Here is a 21,592-nt window from a genome sequence, read left to right on the forward strand (position 1 = left end):
CAACTTCCTGCTGAGATTTGTTCAGTCTTTCGGAATAAACCTGTTTAGCAATCAATTACTTGACTTTTATACCCGAGAAAAAGATCAATATGAATATGAAAAGAATATTTAACTATAAAATTAAGATGAAATATGAACTTCCACTCGTATGATCTCTGTAATTAAGTAGATATGAGGTCGATATATCCGAAATGATCTTTATTTTAGGTCAATTCATCTCTACAGATAACCCACCACATTGCTCAAAACTCTCAGAGCAGATGACACACGGGGGTCAGAAGGGTTCAACTCCACGCAAGTTTATAACTTCTGAAAATACATATTATCTCTCCGATTATATAACAGATGAGGTAATTATACCGGAAATAGTCATTATTTCGAATAAACTTGTCTTTACAGAAAATGCAAATCATTTCTCGAATCATCGAGGGGACGCGGAAGTCAGAAGGGCTCAATTCCACACAAATTATATAAATTATGCAAACACGTATTATGTCTAGGATTAGGTTGTAGATAAGGTTATTATATCCGAAATGATCATTATCTTGGATAAATTTATCTCTGCAGATAACGCGCAATATTTCCGAAACGCCAAGGGCAGAGGACGCGCGGAAGTCAGAAGGGCTCAACTCCACGCAAGTTTATAACTTATGCAAACAGGGAGGAAGGAAAATCGATTAGCCTTGGCGGCGTCCCGATGCCCGCCTCGACTGCCCCCGCCGATCGAGGACGCGTTTGTTTCCTCTTCCCCCGATTTTCATCCCCTTACACCTCCCGTTATTTCCGTGCCACCCAAATACTGCTACGGGCCTGAGAGACCCGAGTTTATTTATTCTCGCTTTCATAAAATCTCTCGTTTTATCTTTATGTACGGTAATGCCTATATACATACATATACATACATAGTGTATATACACATATAGACACATATGTACACAGATTGTATTTTAGGTACACCCATACCTTCGACTTACAGTATAATTATACAGCGACTCGAATTCTCCGTTGCCAAAACACGCGAAAATATCATCGGTTATACCCTCGCCGACTGTCGGCACACGCTGAATTTCATTCGTTTCTATACGTGTATATATATATGTATATACACTAGCTTCTGCATCCTGCGCCAAGTCGGCTCCGCGGATTACTTATTTCAGAGTAAATTTTCTATCACTATACTTATTGATAACCTCGAATCGAACCATTTGAAACCGACTTTCATGCCAAAACGATCCTGTGCGTTTATATAATGGGAAATCAAATTAGACGATTATTAATTACCGGCTATAGATTCATTTGATAAAACCTGTTTTCATCATTCGTATTATGCATAATTATCGATCATCGATAGAAATTTCTCTTCTATTTCTTAACACAACTTACAATTGTTGTCTCTTTTTTTTTCTTTCTTTCATTATTCGAAGCATTGTAGATTTAGGTATACGTAAGAATTTAGATTTCTGGGGATGAAAAAAAATGCAAGCTGTTTTAATCCACAAAAATACCTGCATGTAATAACGTATAAAATTTTGCTGTTTTAAACTCTTGACCAATTTTTCTTTTTCTTTCTTTGCATAAGGGGAATGAAAACTATTTTCGTCAAACAAAGAATTCATTTGGGTGCAATAAAATATTTCATATCCGTTAAGAGGGCATTCAAAGGAGTTTCAGGAAATTCCTGGGTACTTGAGTTAATTTTTTTTTCTCACGCAGGAAGAGTTTAAAAAATTCTAGTGGTTTTATGTACGCATCTCTTACATCCTTTGGAGTGAATTTGGCTCATCAGATCTTCATTCAAATGTACCAAAGTGATGCACCGAGTGCAATTTTAACAGAGTGTAAAAAAGTGAAAATTAATTGCGCGCAAGGTTTCTCACTTATATTTGTAGCATAGAATACGGATTTTTCTGGCATAATCTACTTGGAAATGATCACAAATTGTCGTAGGATTTTTTCAATAGCTTTATGTCAAAATAAAATACATCATTTTTGAGATTAACGACAAAAAATGGAGGAGGGATGAAAGGGTAAAAAAAATGCAAGAAACCGAAAATCAATTCTTCGGCCGTAATTACCCCCTTAATTTTTCTCCATCCCCTTCGCAGGAGTGTTTATTTCGTGCAAATTCCCCATCCATATTTATAAATCGTTTATACGATCGTTGACCGTAGTCGAAGCTGTAAGCTGTACACTCTAGATTGTAGCGTGTCGGGGGTTGCGAAGAGCTTGTACGCGAAGCTCTCTCAAGTTCGCGTTTCGGGGGGCATGGAATGAGAGCGTGAGAGGATCTCGGTGCAACCGTTAACGGGCGAGTAACATGCCGAGTCTTTGTCCGTCATTCTCTGCTTTCACCCCTTGTTTTTCACCCCCTTTCATTCCCCTCAGCTCGCGGTTTTTTTTTTCATCCTTTTTGTTCCTCCCTAGACCGAACTGCAGGAGAAAATAAGTAACGCATCTCGCGCATCGCCTCGAGCATTTCAATCCCCAAGTTCATCTCTCTTTCCCCCTGGGCAGAGAGACGGGGTAAAGATTCCTGCAGGTTTTTGCTCCCCACCCCCAGTAAATGGGGGTAAAACGAAAAGGCCGAAGTTCACAGTCACCGGTCGGCAATGAATATTTAAAGCTTTTAAAGGGGCGGAAAGCTCGCGGGACAAACGGTGTAGAAACCAGAGTCGGTGACGTTTCGGCGAATGTATTCAAGGGAGGTGGTGGTTAAAAGGGGGTCAATGTTATCGGTGGGAATATATGAACGGCGATTCGGAGATCTGGATGCGCGAATGTCGGCATCAATGAAGGGGAAATATGAAGAAGACGGGATTTTCATGCATCGAGCTTGTCGCCTCCACGCGATAATCGAGCTTGTCCTCTCCACCCTCAGGCCGCCGTTGACAATTAGCCGGTATTCAGCTCCCGAACGATTTTGCATTTTCGTATCGCCTGCAGTCGAGTCACGTGGAGGAACTCCGTTTAACGCCGAGATGACGACGGAGTCTGGATGTCGTTCACTTTTATCCCGTGCTTCAGGAATGTATAATCTTGCGGTTAAAGTCGAGTGGTCGAAAATTGGGAAAGCCAGGAAAATGTGTCAAGCCCTTTCAGTCACGTGATTCAGTTTTTTTGGGAACGGAATTGCAACAATTGTACGTTTCCAATGTATGTTTCGACGTTGAATGCTAATCTAAGGTCAGAAATTTAATAAAACTAAAAACAACCCCTAAAATGGGGTGAAATCCAAGTGACTTAACAACTTTTTTTCAGACAGTGTTCTTGAATGAGATTTATAGGAATATTCATACTGAGACTGTACGATTTTAGGCCGAAAATAGGTGCAACCCCCAATACTATCTATATCAACCCCTAAGAAACGTGAAAACCACCCCCCTAAAAATTGAATTTTGTAAATCTAATGGCCAATCTGAGATCTCTGTTTGTCAACCGATGAGTACCAAGGTTTATTTTTTAGTAGACGTTTATTACGAAATTTCTCCGCTAACGATTCACATTCACGAAAATACGTGGTTTCTTTTGCATATGTTCATTTACAACTACATAAACAATTACAGATTCACAAAAAATCCAGTCATTCCAAAGTTCAAGTACTTTTCTACCTGAAAATGCAAATAAATTTAGGATCTGGACGTAACATAAAAAAAATGACAAAAAAAAAACGCGTGCCATTATAGTGGCTTCTGTGACTGAAGGGGTTAAAGTTAATTGAGATGAATAATTTTCGTCGAAAAAATAACATATAACTCTTCTCGACCGGAGGAGATAAAATTTATGATATTATTTTCTAATGCAGTGGGTGAAGTTGTTCAGTAAACAGTTAATAAAAAGCACGGGTCAAAGTTTTTTCTGTAACCAACATTAAAGAGTTCAAAAACGAAATTCCGTCTCAGATTTGATTTGAACGGAATTATTCATTCGCTAGAAATGTACGCTGTATCAATTATCCGACAAAATTTGGAGAAACAATTTATTCGCGGTATTGAAAGAAGAATGCGAGAAGAAAAAAAACAAATTAAATAATTGTCGAAAACAATAAATTACCATACAGCTGACCTTTGCATTTAAAATTTCATAGTTATCAAACATTCAGCCCTCTGTTCTGATAAATGTTATTTCTATTATCCGTACGTTTATTGTTTAGAGTTGCGTTGCTGCGTTCTAATTTACTGTTCAACTCGGCCTAAATACGGCCAACTCAACGTATCCTTAAACACAATTACCGCAAGGTATCTCCGGAGGAGTGTTTCCTGTTTGCCGGATAGCGCGTCGCAGTTTGGCAAAGTGTCAACCGGGAATGGAAAGCAAACCGCGAGACGAAGTTGCAGACGGTGGCGAATTCGCACGTTTGCTATCCGCTCGTGTGTTCAACGGTCGGGTAAAGATAACGCTTTAAACAAACTCAAACAATTTCGATACAAAGAGCTATTTTCCACTTTACAAACTTTCTTTATAAAATTCAAATTTTCATCTCTTGTTTTGCAAACCAATCGAACGGATGCGTAAAACTTTTTCCCTTTTTTTCTCGATTCAAAGCAGTCGTCGTTTTCTTCACGTATCTTTTCTAACCGAAATTTTTCGAATAGTAATCGAACCGAAATTTAAAACTTTTTCTTTTTTTCGATTTAGAGCGGTAACCATTCGTCTTTCATATTCTGGAATGTACAGGGTGTCCCAATTTAAAATAAGCCGTCTCTTAAATTGGGGCACTCTGTATATCAAGTACCAGCTATGTACGTATAGGTATATATTATATGTATATGTATATACATCGATGAGAGTGGAAAAAAAAACCGATAGAGATATGGAAATATTGCAGCTCATTTCTCATTTGCAGCGGCGATAATTTGGATGAAAACAAAAACGAGGTAAAACAAAATAAAAAAAAAAATTGCAGATAAAAAAATAAACCAAGTTTTAACTATATATATATATCTCTCTCTCTCTCTCTCTCGCTCGTTGTCTAAATATTTTATCGCTCAAACGAGTTGCAGACTCTTTGTTATTCGCCGCTCATTTAGGCGTAAAAAAAAAACCACCGTTCGTTGGTTTTACTCGAGCAGCTCTGCAGCCGTATTTGCAAGTTTAATTACTGCGGATATTTCAGGTGTAGGACTGTATGGATGTAACATGTATACGAATTTTACATACGAACGTGGAAATAGTATGTATATATATATATATATACATTTCAAAGCGATAAAGGTTATAACAAATATTTGGATCGTGTAACGAGAGAAATAAATTTTCTTTGCTTTTACTTTTTCTGTTTCTCTTTCAATTATTGTATCTACGGTATAACGAGCCATTTTTATCGTATTTTAGTCTCGCGCACGTTTCATCTGACAATGAGATCAGGAGTATGAAATTGGAAGAATTTGTACAGCGATATTGATATAAAAAAAATAATACATTCGCATCGTAATGTCAGAGCGATCCTTTACCTCCGTACATAGAATATGCAACGAGGACAATAATGACAGTGATGTTGTTTATTATAATAATAATAATAATAATAATAATAATAACAACAATAATAATAATATATAGGTGTGCGCATCGCATGTACAAAGTAGAATGGATATTGCGGTTATTATATGTATACCGACGTTAATAAACCTCGTATATGTATAACTTCCCGCAATAGCGCGGTTCGATATTCAAAGTATTGACAGTTACGTAGATACTCGGGTATGCGCATCACATGCATGAATACAGATTTATATGTACAATGTGTGTACACAACTGACAGAGAATGATTACACGGTGCGGAACTAGGCGGTTTCTCTCGTTCCCTCTATTGTTAGGAAATACACAGTGCGGCCTTTCCGCAGTGGCGGTTTATCCATCGCCACGTCTGCGTTATGCGTTGGAGATAGGCGTGTGCGATATAGGTTACTCAGGGTGTTTCGGAAAAAAGTAATTTGCAATTTTCCCCCGTAGGAGGAAAGCGTAAAAAGTTTGTTTAGGTTAAAAGAATGGTTCTGTAAGGAGATTTCACTTTTATACATTTTTTTTTTTTTTTTTTAACTTATTAAGAACCGCGAATAAAATTTTTCTTCGTCGCTTGCATCGATCGTAATAACAATTTACGTCGCTAAGAAGACCCGGACTTGTAATATCAAGTCTCCGGTTTATGTTTGAGAATTCCATCTCGCAATTTTTTCATTATTAATTAGATCTCATAAAATGGGTGTAATTTAATACGAACTTTTAATTTCGGAGAATAAGATTCCCGGTTGTGATTTATCGTTGTGTTACGGATCGTGATCTTTGAATTGAATGTACAAACGTCAGGAAAGAAATAACAATTCAAGTGCTGCAACAACAGGTGTTTCTTCACAAATTCAAAAAAAAAAAATGTTTTAAAAAAAGTGAAAAATCAAACATCTTTTCGCAGAATCTGTCTTTTGATCCAAATAAATTTTTCAGGGGATGTCACGGTGGAAGATCGCAAATTATTATTTTCTGAAACACCCTAATGTTATTATCTACATAATATGCATATTGATATCAAGGCGTAGCGCGTAAATTATAGAAAGGGGGAGAAAAAATGGGGAAAAAAAGAAATGAAGAATAAGAACAGTGGAATACAAGCAGAAAGGCTTTCAGATAATATTGGGCAATTCTCCTCTTCCTTTTCCTGCAAATCTGCGGCGGAAATGCTTTTTCTGCGAGCCGCAATTTTCCTTATTTTGTTTATTTTTATTTATCTTGTTATTTTCTTTTTTTTCTCTTTCTATCTACGGAAATCTTGTGCCACCTATGAATAATTGATCGCGCAAGGGTAAGCTGGTTGTATCTCTTTTTTTTTTTCCTTCTTCTAGTATAAAACGAAGTCCCGAAACATATTGCGCCAGCTGTATCATATATATTGTTATACATAAATATAAAATATTTATACAATATGAATGAATCCGCTCTCCCGCCTTTCTCGCTCTGTTTCTTACTCACAGTCGATATCGAAGCTTCGATATAAAATTTCTATTAAAGAATCGCGATGAAAGTAAAAAGAACGATCGAATTTCAATATTGAAAAACTAAAAACTTCTTTTCTCGACGGGGAAAAAATTCTTTTGCAGTCACGAAATTACGATTCTTTATTTTTTGGTTTCTGACAAGGATCGGATACTTGTTAGAATTGAATTTCTAAACTTTACCGATCTAAATCGTAAGCTTTTGAATCTTCTTTTCTAACCATTCCTTCCACGTTTATTAACTTTTCCGGCAATGGCCAAAGGAATAGAGACAAAAGGCGTGGAAACTCCAGCGATTTTATTCTTCCTTTCTCCGCTGGTATGCCGAGAGAAAGTGAAGAAATCAAGGCACTGCATCTATATACAGGGTGAGCCAAAAAAAAAAAGACAAGGGGGAGCGATTTGAAAAGCGAATAAAATCCGAACGCGTTGACCGATTTCCGAAAACTTTATTTTACTTACTAAATTAGAAGAATAAATCAGTCCCTAAATAATAATTTCAGAATGAAATTGTGTTGAACATTCTTTAATTATTAAACTTTTTTCAATTACTTTAACCTGTTTTTCAATAACGCTCGTCTCAGCAACGAATAAAATTTTTACAGATATTCAAACGCGTAATAAGGATTGGTTCTCTTATAATTTGAATGGAAAGAAAATAAAAAAAAAAAATTCCGAAAATCGGTCAACGCGTTTTGATTTTATTCGCGTATCAAATCGGTGAAGTTTTTTATTTTTTGGTTTATTTTTTGTGCCCACCCTGTACACGTACACGCACAGACATGAGGCGCTTTTCATTTACTCACTCGGTGAGAAGTTTGCCGGACGTTTCTTGAAGTCGACGCAGCTTTTGTAAAACTCTCCCAATTTGTAGAAAGCTCCGTTCATGCGGCCGGTAGTGTTGGCCAGAATATCTGAAACACGGGATGCAAACGACGATAAGGAAACTGAGATGAAAGGAAACTCGCCGATCCAAAAAGCTGCGAGGCTTGCGTCTATTTCCCCGTATTCCTAGATCCTGATCCTAAATCTTCCAAATTTGAGAAACTCGATGGACAAAGAAATCGATGCTTTTCGATAATTTCGTATAACATAGTAAAGTGAAATCGAATTGATTTATCAAAATGAACATATCTTTTCGTGATGAGCTTTCGTTAATACCTTCATCGTTTTCTGTTTTCGTACTTTGGAAAACAAATATTCACGCATATTACGAAACTAATAATTAGATTGATTATTTCACAGACCGGTACGATTGTCTTATTGTTAAGAAATTGATAGAGGCCAATTGATAGAGTGGCCGTAATATCGAATTTTCATAAATGCGAAAGGAAAAAAATCTAGAAAGGTGAAAAAAATAGACCGTCAAAATCGACGCAAATTCTGACGTATTTATTTTTTTACTCCCACACACTTCGACTTCCTAAACTTTTAAATTCGACAAGTTAAATTTTCGCATCCGTAAAGAAAAACTGGACGTTGAGGCGTTTCTATTTTTTCGTAATTCTATCATACTTCCACCCCCGTTCATCTCCCACACGGTATTTGACACTGCAGAAAAATCGTGCTAAACAGGGGTGAAAAAATGATCCCCAAATATTTCCACGCGGTTCAAGTCTCATCGAAGGCTCTGTGACACGATATTTTTTCCCGTACACCGCAGCCAAGCATCTTGGCTTGCGAAAGGGGTGAAATACATACCCGTAAAAAAGGGAGGGAATCGCAGGACGACGCGACTAACACAACGGCACAGAAACCGAGTCGGTGTATCGATTCAAGTGAATTATTTATAGACAAGCTACTCTAACGTAGGTACACGTACATCCGGTGAGTACACGTCATGTCTAGTAACCCGGTGTCGTATCTAAATGATCGCAGAGTTTCCTCTTCATCCACCTCCCACCCTCTCCACCCTCTGCATTACTTCGTAGCCAACAGGCAGCGTCGTAAACGTTACACCGAGGGATGAAAAAGCTGTCTAAGAATATATTACGGAAGCGAAACGGTTTGTATTGTTCCTGCGAACTTTCGATTCTAAATTACTCTCTTTGAGTGATAAGAGAGAGAGAGAAAAAAAAAAAGAAGCAAAAATAATTTCCGTCAACCTAGTCTTCTTAAACTGTAAATTTTCATCCGTCACGGAGAAAATTTTAAACAGGACTCAGAATTTTTATTCATTTTACGTTTGTTGGTTGTGAAATTAATCGTTCGGGCTTGAGGATTTACGGCTGTTGAAAAATCTTCTTTTGAAAGGATAGCTGACGTGTGATTGAAATACTTGAATTCGAAATGTATCGAGCCTCGTGATGAATAATTCATGTATACATTTTTTTATAAAATGTAGTCAATCTACATCCACTTATCCCGCGGACGCGTAGCTTATTGAGAATGGTAACAGAGACGGAAAATTATACCTACCTGGTTGTATGGAACCTGGAAAATCGAAACCCGATTCGGCGAGCTTTCGCTCGCCCAAAATTCAAATCACAATAAATCCCGGCCCTATATACGAGTATATGCATCGTGTATAGTCCGAAAGGCGCAATGTTTTCCCCCTTTAGAAAGCGTAAATTTTTCATACATATATACATATATAAACATATTGCAGGTAGGTAAACAGTTAAATGACTAAAGCATGTGAGCGAGATGAAAATGCCAATTTTTTGGTCCATCGATTCGTTTTCTTTTCTTCTTTTTTCTTCTAATTTTATTCACACGGTAATCGAGTCGAAGTATTATTAAAGTTATTTTCGGTGCGAGGTTTTCGTTAAAAATTCTGCAACACGGAGTAAAGTTGCGACAAAGTTTCCGAACGACGAATCAACGATTCGGGAATTTAAATAGATGTATTAAAATTTGCCGGATATTGAACATACGTAATATTCGATAGCAACGATATAACGAAGAGAAAATTTCGTCGTGTCTGGCGAGAAGCAAAAAAAAAAATAGCGCACGAGAATTTTGCAAATTAACCCCGTACAGGGGAAAAAAAAAAGCAAAAACGAATCAAGATGAGAGAAAATTTCTGCTCGTGCACGTTCTTTCTAGTCACATATTATATCGCGTAGGCAATTTTCTCTGATTGGAGATTGTAAATATAAGGAAGAGGTTGCAAGAATGTAACGCAAAATGAACCGTGTATGTACGTATCGCGTCTTATACATATACATATATATGTATCAGCAGAGACATGAACGTATATATGTATATATATATATATGTGTATATCTCCGCGGGTTTTTGCGTAAAGGGAAATTACAGCCAGCCACTCTCTGTGATTTCAAATTAACCCCCGTGTATACGTAGCCACTGTGTCTCCCATCCGTATCCCGTTGAATATTTTCTCTTTCTACCTATAGCCCGGAGCTCGTACCAAAATTACAAAGTAAAACCTTATTCCAGCAGCAGCAGCAGCAGCAGCAGCCGCTATTATTATAATAATTTTGCACAAAACCACCGTCCATTTTCCCATCCCTCCGAAACAGCTATTCCATATAATAATTCCGATGCTCTTGTCTCGCAATGACGTCAATTATTATCAAACCACCCAGGGATGCACGATGATATTTCAAAAATCGGTTTTACAATTGGGTGAGAGAGAGAAAGAGAGAGAGAGAGAGAGAGCAAAAATAAATAAAAAATAAAAAATGGGGCTCGAGATACTTTTGATTATTTTCATTTTTATTTATGTATTCTATTTTTGTTTTTTTTCTTTTGCTTTCCTATTGCGAAAAATTGAGAGACGATGAAAAAAGACATTTCTGTCAGGTGTTGCACAATGGGTGGCAGGATAAAATACGGAGGGCATTCACTCGGTCCTAGATCACCTGGCCACTCGTGCCGATAATCGCGTAGAGCGTTGCTATTTATAGAAGGTCAATTATATATACGTATATGTCGTGCAGCGACTTCGACTTTGCGAACCGCGAGAAAATAGAAAGCATAGCTTTGTGAGTTATATGTCATGTATACATATACAGTGAGTATTATTTTTTTTTTTTTTTTTTTTTACATATTTTTCTACCGGGTTCCAATTTCAGGAGGCTTCGTTTTCAGGCTAAAAACTAACTTTTCGAAGGGTACGTAAGAAGAAGAAAGAAAAAAGTTTTTAAAAAACCAGCCTACCACTTATGTTATAAATATACACGACGAGTATAAGTGAAGTTGAAAATTGTTTCTAATAAGACTGGAAATTCGTTTTGTTATATTTAGGTACGCACCCTGCACCGTTCTGCACAAATTAATCTTAGATAGCTTACGACCTAATTAATATATACCAGTTCTAGGCAACAAAAGCGGAAATTACGACTAATGACTGTGCATACATATGCATATCTGTATGTATATAATACATAAATGAACTGAAATTATTACGATATTACGTAAATGAATTATAAACACCCTTCGTCTCTTCTCTTACGCGTGTATAATATATCCTGATACGATACGACGAAAGGATAGTGAAGATTAATAATCTTTGCCAGCGCGTCGGTATAACGGAGAAAAAATTTTGCCAGTGAGAAAATTTTTTACTGAATTTTATCATCCATATTATTATTATTGTACAGTGATTGGGGTTAAAAAAATTTGAATTACCGATTTATAGACGAGCCAAGGTATCGAATTTTCAAAATTATGAAAAATCTCATTCGTAGAATTATAAAAATGAAGAAGGTCCGAGAGTAGAGAAAATTGAAAATACAGAAAATCGAAAAATATCGAAAGGTCGAAACATGTAACAGCAAAATATAAAATCTGTATACGATTCCAAATTTTGGAATTCCATATATAAAGCATCTCTATTTTTCTCCACTTTCTACGTGTGTTAAAAGGCAGAAATTGAGTTTTCACTTCTTAAGAAATTCGATATCACGGTCCTTCTAATTTTGGACCTCTCCATCTTTTCACCCTCCCTCTTATAGGTTCATTAGGGTGGTCCTCAATAGGGTTGTTTTTCAATATTTATGCTCTCGGGGGCTGAAACGCTCTCAAATTGATTAAAAAAAAAAAATACGCTAAAAAAAGAGACAGTCCGCTTTGTGATAGAATTATTTTATGGAAATAACATGGGAAAAGCTTCTTTTTTTTTCTTTGCTCTTTGAGATTTTATACGTCGTCGACGAATATACCGACAATAATGAAAAACACATATTTTTGTGAAGAATTGAACGTTCTACAAAAAAGCTAAGCGTTCATATCTGAATTAACGTTCAAACTATCATCTATGTAAAATTATCGTTCTGTCAAGTGTAGCTACGAAACGATCAATCGTGTTATAAAATACATTGCACATTTTTTTCAGGTTACAAAATTTACGATAGATTGGTGTTATTACATTATTATAAAACCTCATTGCATGTACAATAAACCAAAATCAAAAATTATCTTACACCGGTATTGATCGATAAGATTCTTTAAAAAAAAAATTGAAAAATTCTAGGTTAGGTTAACATTGTGACCCGGTGCTCACAATTTTATAGAAATGAAACTTTGAACGTCAATTTTACATACGAACGCATTCATTCGCGAATTTTCCGCATCGATCAATTCTCTAAAAAAAAAAAAACATACATTTTTCATTATTATATTCGATATATTCGTCGACGACTTGTAAATATTTAAAAAAGCAAAACAACCAAGATACATCTTAAAAATTGATACAGAGAGTTGAAATTATCCGAAAATGTTTTCCGTTTCTCAATCGATTCGAGGGCGTTTAAACCCCTGGGAGCATAAAAATGATGAGAAAAAAAAAAAAAAAAATTCCACCCTAGGGTTCATAGACCCCCGTAATAACAACGTCGAAGACAACGAGAATCACGCACGACGTGCCGCAGGCAAATTTCCCCGTTACGCTTACGTCCCCATAGCGTCTGTTTGGGCAAATGACACAGCCACTGTCCGGCTTATTGTTATCGACTCGATATACGCTTATATGCCGATCGATGTGAAACTGCACGCCGTCGCGGCGCCTGCCCTCGAAACTGGCTCGACTCGACCCGGCCCGAATTTATATTTGGCCGACCAACGCGGCTCGCTTCGTCGACGTGCATTTGTAACTTCTTCGTTTGGGGGGGCTAAAAAAAAGGCCAACTACGTGAATTTTTTGAATACATTTACATTGTAAACATTGATGCATAAGTTTTTAAACTTAATAAATACACTCCCGAAATACATGGAAGTGAATTTTTATACACGAAAATGGTAGTTGAAAAAAGGACAAAAAAAAAAAAACAAGATGGGTCTACGCTGTTGATGAAATCTCTGGAATAGATTGTCTGAAACAAAAAAATCGTAAGGTTTTAGATTCAGTGTGTCAATAGCTATGGCGTATATCATACGATTTTTAAGAATTTTGACTTTCACTTTTTTTTTTTTTTTTGCCAACGGCAAAAAAACACGATTTTTTTTATTTTTCGAAAAATGTCCGCCAAATTGTCAATTTTGCATAAATTATAAATCGTATGATATGCGGCATAGCTATTAACAAACTGAATCTAAAACCGTTCGAATTTTTATTTCAGACCATCCATTCAATCTTTTTTTAATTTTGATCTTTTTTCAGCTACCATTTTCATGTACAAAAACTCACTAAAATGAATTTAAAAAAATCTTTCCATGTATTTCGGGAGTGTGTTTATTGAGTGTAAGATCTTATACATCAATATTTATAACATAAGCCTATTAAAAACATTCGTGAAAATAGCCTCTGTTTAGCGCGTCAAAATTAGGTAGACTTTATCCTTTGTCGCCTTTTCGATTTTTATACCGCGATTAAAAAATATTCTCTAAGCCCTGTGAATTCGTCTGGTACAGATTTTCGGATCGAAGAATGGAAAACGGTTGTAAAATCAAAGGGTTCAAGTACCGAGTGTTTCCATATATTATTTATATTACATATTATTATTATTTAAAAATTTATCGAACATTCAATTTGTATCTTATATAACGCGTGTGAGTAGAAACAATTACGCAGAATAAAAAAATTCACGTTCTAATCGCAGGTGAGATAATTACAGCAGCTCAGAGTGAAAAGTTGCTTGGGGATGTTTGACTTGCACTTTGAATTGCGACGGTGTAATTGAATTCGAATAATAAAATCGGAGAGCGAACTATCTGGAATAATAATATAGTAGCCCTTACAAACGAGCAGGCGTTAAGTGGTCTGGAATGAATTTAATCGTCGATGGTAAAACGGATCGATCGCTGATTAAGGCGAACTTGACCCATTTCAAAAGCGCACAAGGTACAAACATGCGCACATACGTACAAATATACGTGAGGTGAATTAATCGAATTGTCATAGAGCCGCAGCCGAAGCTGCGAAGAACTTGACGTAACGCAAAGTAAACTCGTTTTCCCTTCTTCTTACGTAAAAACTTTCGACATAAATGGCTTCTGAATATTCACGCTGCTTCCATCCTACAAACAGCACACTGAGGAAAACTTCGTTTGTTGCAGTAAGTAGAAAAATTGGGTAAAACAGTTATCGTTAAAAAAAAACTGTTTGAATATCGTTGGAATTACGAAAAACGAGCTACGCCTAACCATTTTGCGCTATTTTCGATCCTTTTTTGGCAATTGCAACGCAAAATCAGTTTGCGAGGTTTACTCTACTTTTTTAGTTAAACAAGGCTTCAACGTCAATTTATCGTTGCACGAGCGTTAAATTTTCGCAACAATTATACAAGAAAATACAACAACAGCGATCGTAATGAGAAAGAATAGTAACGGATACTAGACTTTCCGGTAACGGGTAGAAAACTAATTTTCATTTTTTACCTAGAACTATATTTTGTCGATCGTGGTGAAAAATGAAAATAGTTAAGGACTGAGCGGTAACCGGGACTAAAAATTTCTCTAATTGCAGTATTTTCTGTACGAACAATTACGCGGCTATTCAAATGAACCGTAAAATCCAGTGATAAAAACAATTCACTTTACTCACCATCGGACGAATAACAGAACGAATCAAACCCGTCCACCTCTCTCTCTCTCTCTCATCTACTTAATAATTCACCTACTAATAACTCGATAATTTACTCAATTATTTATTTGTTTTGCGTTTATTTTTAATTTTTTTTTTTTTTTTTCTTCATTTTATTTCAGTTTCACTTTATCGCATGCTTATCTTCCACTGTATTATTATTCTATTACTTTTCATTACCCTTCCTTCATACCTCTCTACATTTATTTTCACCTCCTCTGATTTTTTTAGTTACCGCATTACTTGCGTTTCTAATTCTTGTCCAACATTTCCACGGACGTAACAAACATTATCTATCCATCTGTCTCTCTCTCTCTCCCCCTCTCGCTCGGTTTTTCGGAGATATGTAGCAGCGTTGACATTCGGCTCGACGTGAAAAACAGTGGCGCCTAGTCGCGCAGAAGTACGATGCTGACTTTTCCTCCCCCTCATCGTCCGATAATTTTTGTCATTCTGCCAGCCAACCAGCATCCCCTGTTTCGAATAAATCCCCACCGTTTCTCCCCCTTGCTTCTTGGAATTATTACAGTATCCAAACATCGCCGAGCAGCGGAATCTCTCCACACGCGTACGCGCAACGTCTATATATGTATACATGTATGTATATACGTATATGTATACATATATGTAACGTACACATATGTTTAGATAATATCGTTTACATAGGTATTCTCATCCACTCGAAGCCGGAAAAGATCACGAGAAATGCAGTACGACGTCTACATATGTATGCATGCGTGGATATATACGTAACGGAAAAACATCCGCTCGCCAAACTTTTTCCCTGTATATCCTATCCTGTCCTATTATTCAATTTCTACGACGCATTCACTGCGGGGATAATGTTTTTTTAATGCACCTGCAGACGACCGCGGTGTCTGGTAATAAATTAATACACCGCGGGTGGTTGAAAAACGTTTAAAACGGCCCGATTGCGACGATCGCTGATCGTGAGATAAAAATAATCGAACGCGACTCGATTGAATGGGTGAAAATTAATCGATTGGTCGTTTACTTTGTACTTTTTTTTTTTTTTCTTTTTTTTACCAAAATTTCGTAAATTTCGGTATGTAGTCTTAAAGAAGGGTTAAAAAAATAATCTTCAAGACGTCCTCTTCTTTACATTTTCATATTTACATCTTTCGGTAATATGTATATATATATATATCTAAGATTTAGTTTGTTGTATCGGTATTTCATATTTTTCTTTTTCTTTTTTGCTATATTCTACAGAATTCTATTACGGGAATAGAATAAAACGCAGTTCCATAAATCGATGAATACATGTTAAAAAACTTGACGAAAAGCGTCGATCCTCGAAGAAAATTGTTACACGTATAGAGGTAGGGTGAAAAATCCTAGGCAAAAAAATATCCAAGACTCACCTTTGATTTGGTTGTCGACGTGGGACTGGAGGGTGTTGAAGCTGGCCATGGTCTGGCGGTTGTCCCGATTATTTCTGCTAAACCCGCCGCATGCAAACTGGTAAAAATCACGACAGGGATCGACGCCCCTCTTCACGGATGCAAGCATGCGTTTGGAGGCCTCCTCGCAAGCGCTCGACTCGCAGACTCCCTCCTGACCCTCCCGATCCCTCAGGCAAACCTCGTCCTTGTGTGGAATTTCAAAAAAGTATATTACCAGGGTCTGCTACACGAGTAAAATTAACAGAATCAAGATCAAACAAATATTACAATAAATAAAAGGGAAACTGAACGCGAGAAACTCGCAAATTAAATTTACCAACTCTCATTTTACCGGCGACAGGAGTTCCCTCCCTTTGTCCACCCTCTCTCTCTCTCTCTCTCTCTCTCTCTCTCGACAACAACAACAACAACGACTATAATTCGAGCGTCATCTCGCCGTTACAGGGGAGATCGATCACTCCGCAAAAGCTCACCGTAGCCGCCTACGCGGAGCTTTAGATACATACACGATACATATGCGGAGTTTACGTGCGTACGTATATAAATACGTAAAGGTGTATTTGCAAGCTGTGTGTATGAGAAGTTTTTCGAGGTGGGTGAGTGAAAGTATCAGAATGAAATAGCGCGTTTAGCTTACGGTGTAAATGGTTTGTTACAAGAGAGTATGTAAGGTAACGTAAACGAGAGAGACTTGTATTTTTCAAACCCCGTTTTGTTTTTTGCATCGTACGTAACCTTAGTCTAGAACTAGTCTAGTTTCAATCGTTGAGCTTATTGAGTACCTACAAGGTATACGGAAAAAGCTTCGAGCCATGTTTTTTTGGGCTTTTTTCTTCTATTCAGTTGTGTTTTTAAACCGGAATTGAAAAAGTGAACCTCGAATTACACGGGTCTGCGGTAGAGATAACTGCACAGGTTTTTTTTAAACCGTTTATTGTAGATTTTTAATCGAAACTGGGAAAGATACTCAAAAAGTTACGGAGAAGTATCAAAGAGAAGAAGAAAAGGTTTCACAGAATGTTGAGTACATTTTATAAAAAAATGGTTTGTACAATTTTACATGAAATATTTTTTGGTTCGTTGTAACAGAGCGGTGGTTTTTTTATGCAAACCACCTTTTATCTTGCAAGAATACCGCACGCGACGTAGGGAAATGGATGTAATTTTTGGATTTCAGTAAACTCGAAAACATAATATTTACCAAAAACACTCCAAGCAGCCGAAAAAAAGAAATTATGTTTTTTTGCAGACCTGTGTCATTCGCAGAATTCGAAAATATTGTTCCGGATTATCCGACGGGCGATTATTTTCCTCATTTTCCTCGCATTCTCGCGTTTTACTTCACCCAAATCGCAACATTTCCGTCGATGAATGGAAAGCTCGACACGCGGAGCCCTGACCTAAAGAAAAGTTGACATTTGCCTCGAAACCTTAGCTCGGAATAGGGCTTCAACCCACTCGCAGACCTCGCGCCTAGGTGGATAAAAATAAAGAAGAGAAAAAAAAAAAAAAAAGAAGAAGAAGGAAACGGCGAGAAGAGAAGCAAACGAGGGTGAAAGAGGGGAGGGAAAAAAAAAAATTCGCAATACGTCGCTTGCGGTGAACGCGAAATTGTAACGTACAAAGAATTTTCTCACCCCGCAACTTGTCACCTGAATTTTTTTTTTTTTTTTTTTTACTTTTATTTTGTTCTTTTTTTCTAACGTTTGAAATTATTCCTGATTCCATGCGCCAGCTGCCGGCCTAACGAGCTTTCATTTTTCATCCCTTTTTTGCAGCTTTCCGTTTACCATTCTTATTATTGTTACTTTTATCATTATTCTTCCAAGCTCTGAAAATCTCCCGTATCGTACGTAAAGTGTAAATGTCAATTACAAGATCTATGCGGCTTCGTGTGTTTTTTTTTTTTTTTTTTTTTTAATTAAACAATAACACCGATATCGCTCATTGAAAATTTCCGATACTCGACATAATATTTCTGGTTTACTGAGGAGATGAAAGTTTCATCGAAATAGTTTTAATACTGAGATAGATATGACGGAGATATTTGCACAGACGCTGTTATTTTACAATTATCCAAATGATAGTCCGATAAAGTTTTCAAAGCTAATAAATTCAACCTCGTTACATAATAAATTGCGCAAAGATGAAAAAAAAAAAAAGAAGAAAAGAAAAGTCATAATAATTTTACATGTTCTTTATCAAGATTATCCGAATGAGAAGCAAGAAGCAAAAAAAAAAAAAAACGCTGTCGACGTATTGGCAGAGACGTTGCCAATTCGTTTCTTTTTCTTTTCCCTTCTTTTTTTTCTTTCATCACTATCTTCCCCTAATTTTTTACTGCCCCGCAATTCTTCTGGCAAAAATGAAATTGGCGAGGGAAAGAATGAGAGCAAGAATAAAAGTGATAAAAATCGGGTGAAATAAGAATGAGACAATAAAATTGGCGAGGAGTACGAACGGGATGGTGGAGAGAGACGGATAGAATTCGTGTGGAATTTATCCATCTCAGAATCGCATCGGGTGTTTAACGGACCCTCGGAACTTCCGTTTTCAATGTTTTGGTTTATGTTCGAAGGCGGGGAAATTTTCGCGCGCACAGTAAGACGGCACGAGCAAGGGAAGGAGGGCTGTTTCGTTAACCAAAATCGCCAGTTATTTCCTCGGGCAAGTTTTCAGCTTAACACCGATCGTATAATACCTACGTAGATCCATCTGTGTATGTTGTGTGTAGGATAAACGATGAGGAAATGACCGGCGGGTGTTCGGATCTGCATTTACGGCGTGTTCACTTCGGTTTATACCGCCTCTTTTGCCGGATGACCGCGCGTTAGATCCACCCTTAATACCCGACATCAAATAATTCGATTCGACAACTTTTCCGATTATATAGTTACGATTATGTTCATCCGCGCGGATATCAAACGCCGATCCCATAATCGTCTTCACTCGTTTCCGCCCGATGAATAAAATATTTTTCAATCATCCCACTCGGCGTGGTTTGTTCGAAACGTTTTGTTACAGAGGTGAAAAAAGAGAGAGAGGAGAATAAAAGCGAGGGTGAAAAGAGTAGAAGAGTTGTGCGGATGGATAAAAAACATTGCGTTTTTCTTTGTCTCATATATTCGTAGAGGTTTACAGTCTACCAAGTTCAAATATCTGTGAAAAGATTAGTCGAAATACAAAAATCAACTAACGTCAGAATTTTATATTTCGAGTTTTTTATACTTCAGCCAAATAAAACTGTCATATTGCACAGTTTGTTCGTTAAAAAAAAAATAAAAATTTCATTTCAATATCAACATATTTTTTCCTAATTCTATTGATTTTCTAAGAAATCAGCGACAATCGATTTTGTCAGCAAAGTCGAGTCAATAAATTTATACCATCGCCAAGGAAAAAGAAAAAAAAAAAAAGAAAGAGAAACATTACCAAAGTATGGTAGTAAAAAAGAAACATGACTATAGTCATTAGACTGACATTTCTTTTCTCTCCGATTGCTCGTTACGCTCAACGGTATATATTTCAGTTTCTGAATGCAACAAGAAACGCAAAAAAAAATAAAATTGACTCGAGGTTCAAAGTCAAACACGTTTCGAGAATTGAGAATAAAAAAAAAAAAAAAAAAAAAAACACAAGATGTTTCATTCAATTAAATCACCATTAAGTAACGAACAAACAAAACAGATTGCAAAATGTATTCAATAACATTTCCAGGTTCTTCATGACCCAAAAAAAAGGCAGTTCTTTCATAAAATTTTCATCAGCCTAATCAGCGAGTGTTCCAATTAGTTTAAAAACTTTATTACACCCGCATTAAATTGAAATCGTCATATATTTTTCTCTTCGTCTCGTTCAAAAGCAATCTATTTATCGTAACGTCAAGGATGAATTTCAACTTTCGAATACCGATACAAAAAAAAAAAAAAAAAAACAGCCGGCATTTATAGATATTTACAGGTATTTTGATTTACGTCAACGACGAGATGAAATCAAATTCCTCCCTCCCTCCCCTTAATTGGGCATGAACAGAACGGGAATGATAAAAAAAAAAAAAACAAAAAAAGACAGAAAAGAAATCCATTTCCTCCCTCACCTGCGGGCTGCATTCCCTGGGTTGTTCCGCCTCGGGCAAAGTCGTGATGAGGAAGAGCACGGGGCTGGTGACGAGCAGGCTTGTGACGAGCAGCATGGCGAGGGTGAGCAGGGCCTTGTGGACGGCCTTGCTGCGGCGCAGCCAGTAGCAGGGAACGCAGCAGACCCACGTGCCAGGCTGAGCGGGCCGCTCGACGTGGACCATCGCCTCTTCGGGTCCGGGCCCGTCGTCGCCCCCCACCGCCGGTGGCCCGGTGAGGGCCTGATGGGCCTGGGCATGGGGCCCCGCCGCGGCGCCGGGAGCGCACAGCGTCCGGGGACTCAGCGGCAGCCTGACGCTCGCCTCCCCCCTGCGGCCCCTTCCACCCCCACCACGGGCAGCTGCACGGCCGCCCGTGTACCCCCTGTTCAACGTACACAGAGCCACATTTGCGGGGGCTGACCAAACTGGCGCCAAACTTTCGTTCTTTTCAATCCACCCGCGGCCTCCGCCAACCCCGGACACTGGATTTTACACACGCCGCCCCCGCCGCCCCCTTGCCGCAACCGCACATACACACGATCGTTCGAGTCAATCAAAAACAAAAAAAGCGGCTATACTGTAACCAAGTTTGAAAAATTTACTACATACAGGGGTTCGAAGTTATTAACATGCGTATTGTGTATAATATGCGAATGAATTGTGAGAAAAAAAAAAAAAAACGAATACAGGGAAAATTCACCCCTATTTTTTATTTTGTTTTTTTTCTATTCTTGCTTATCTGTCGATTGTCGTTTGTACCTGATTATAGTCACTATAATATTCCTGCAGCAGTATTATTATTTGAAATTGTGTGATATCCATATATATATATATTATATACGAGTTTTGCTACGTATCTAAAAATGATGTCTGAAACTACCATATTCTATCTTCTAATTGAATTGTTGTTTTTTTTTCCATCTTTCAGATTTTACCCGGAGGTTCGGGTGAGCCCGTATCGCGGAGGAAAGGACACGCGGACTGAGGGACCGTTCCTTGGAGCGCGGCGTCGCGACGCCCGCGAACTCGAGCCACCCCTCCGACCAACCCCCGAACCCCCTCGGCTGGCGACGCAGCC

General features: G+C 37.6%; 1 protein-coding gene across 7 annotated transcripts in view; it reads right to left on the reverse strand.

The window, feature by feature from the left end:
- The window catches only part of LOC107221966 (neprilysin-3), a 50,665-nt gene extending 29,143 nt beyond the window's left edge, over positions 1-21,522 (reverse strand). For 3 of the 7 annotated variants that reach the window (XM_015661152.2, XM_046738427.1, XM_046738428.1), the window contains exons 1-3: positions 20,494-20,802; positions 16,356-16,581; positions 7,790-7,897 (exon numbers count right to left, since the gene is read on the reverse strand). In XM_015661152.2, the coding sequence (XP_015516638.1) occupies positions 7,790-7,897; positions 16,356-16,581; positions 20,494-20,697 (538 nt within the window). In that variant the 5' untranslated portion in view covers positions 20,698-20,802. Of the gene's footprint in view, positions 1-7,789; positions 7,898-14,931; positions 15,054-15,163; positions 15,330-16,355; positions 16,582-20,493; positions 21,092-21,273 lie in introns of those variants that run through there. The other 4 variants (XM_046738426.1, XM_046738425.1, XM_046738429.1 and 1 more) reach the window with 4 other exon arrangements.
- Positions 21,523-21,592: the final 70 nt, after the last annotated feature.

This window comes from Neodiprion lecontei, chromosome 4 (genome assembly GCF_021901455.1).
Source record: "Neodiprion lecontei isolate iyNeoLeco1 chromosome 4, iyNeoLeco1.1, whole genome shotgun sequence".
Taxonomy (NCBI): Eukaryota; Metazoa; Arthropoda; class Insecta; order Hymenoptera; family Diprionidae; genus Neodiprion; species Neodiprion lecontei.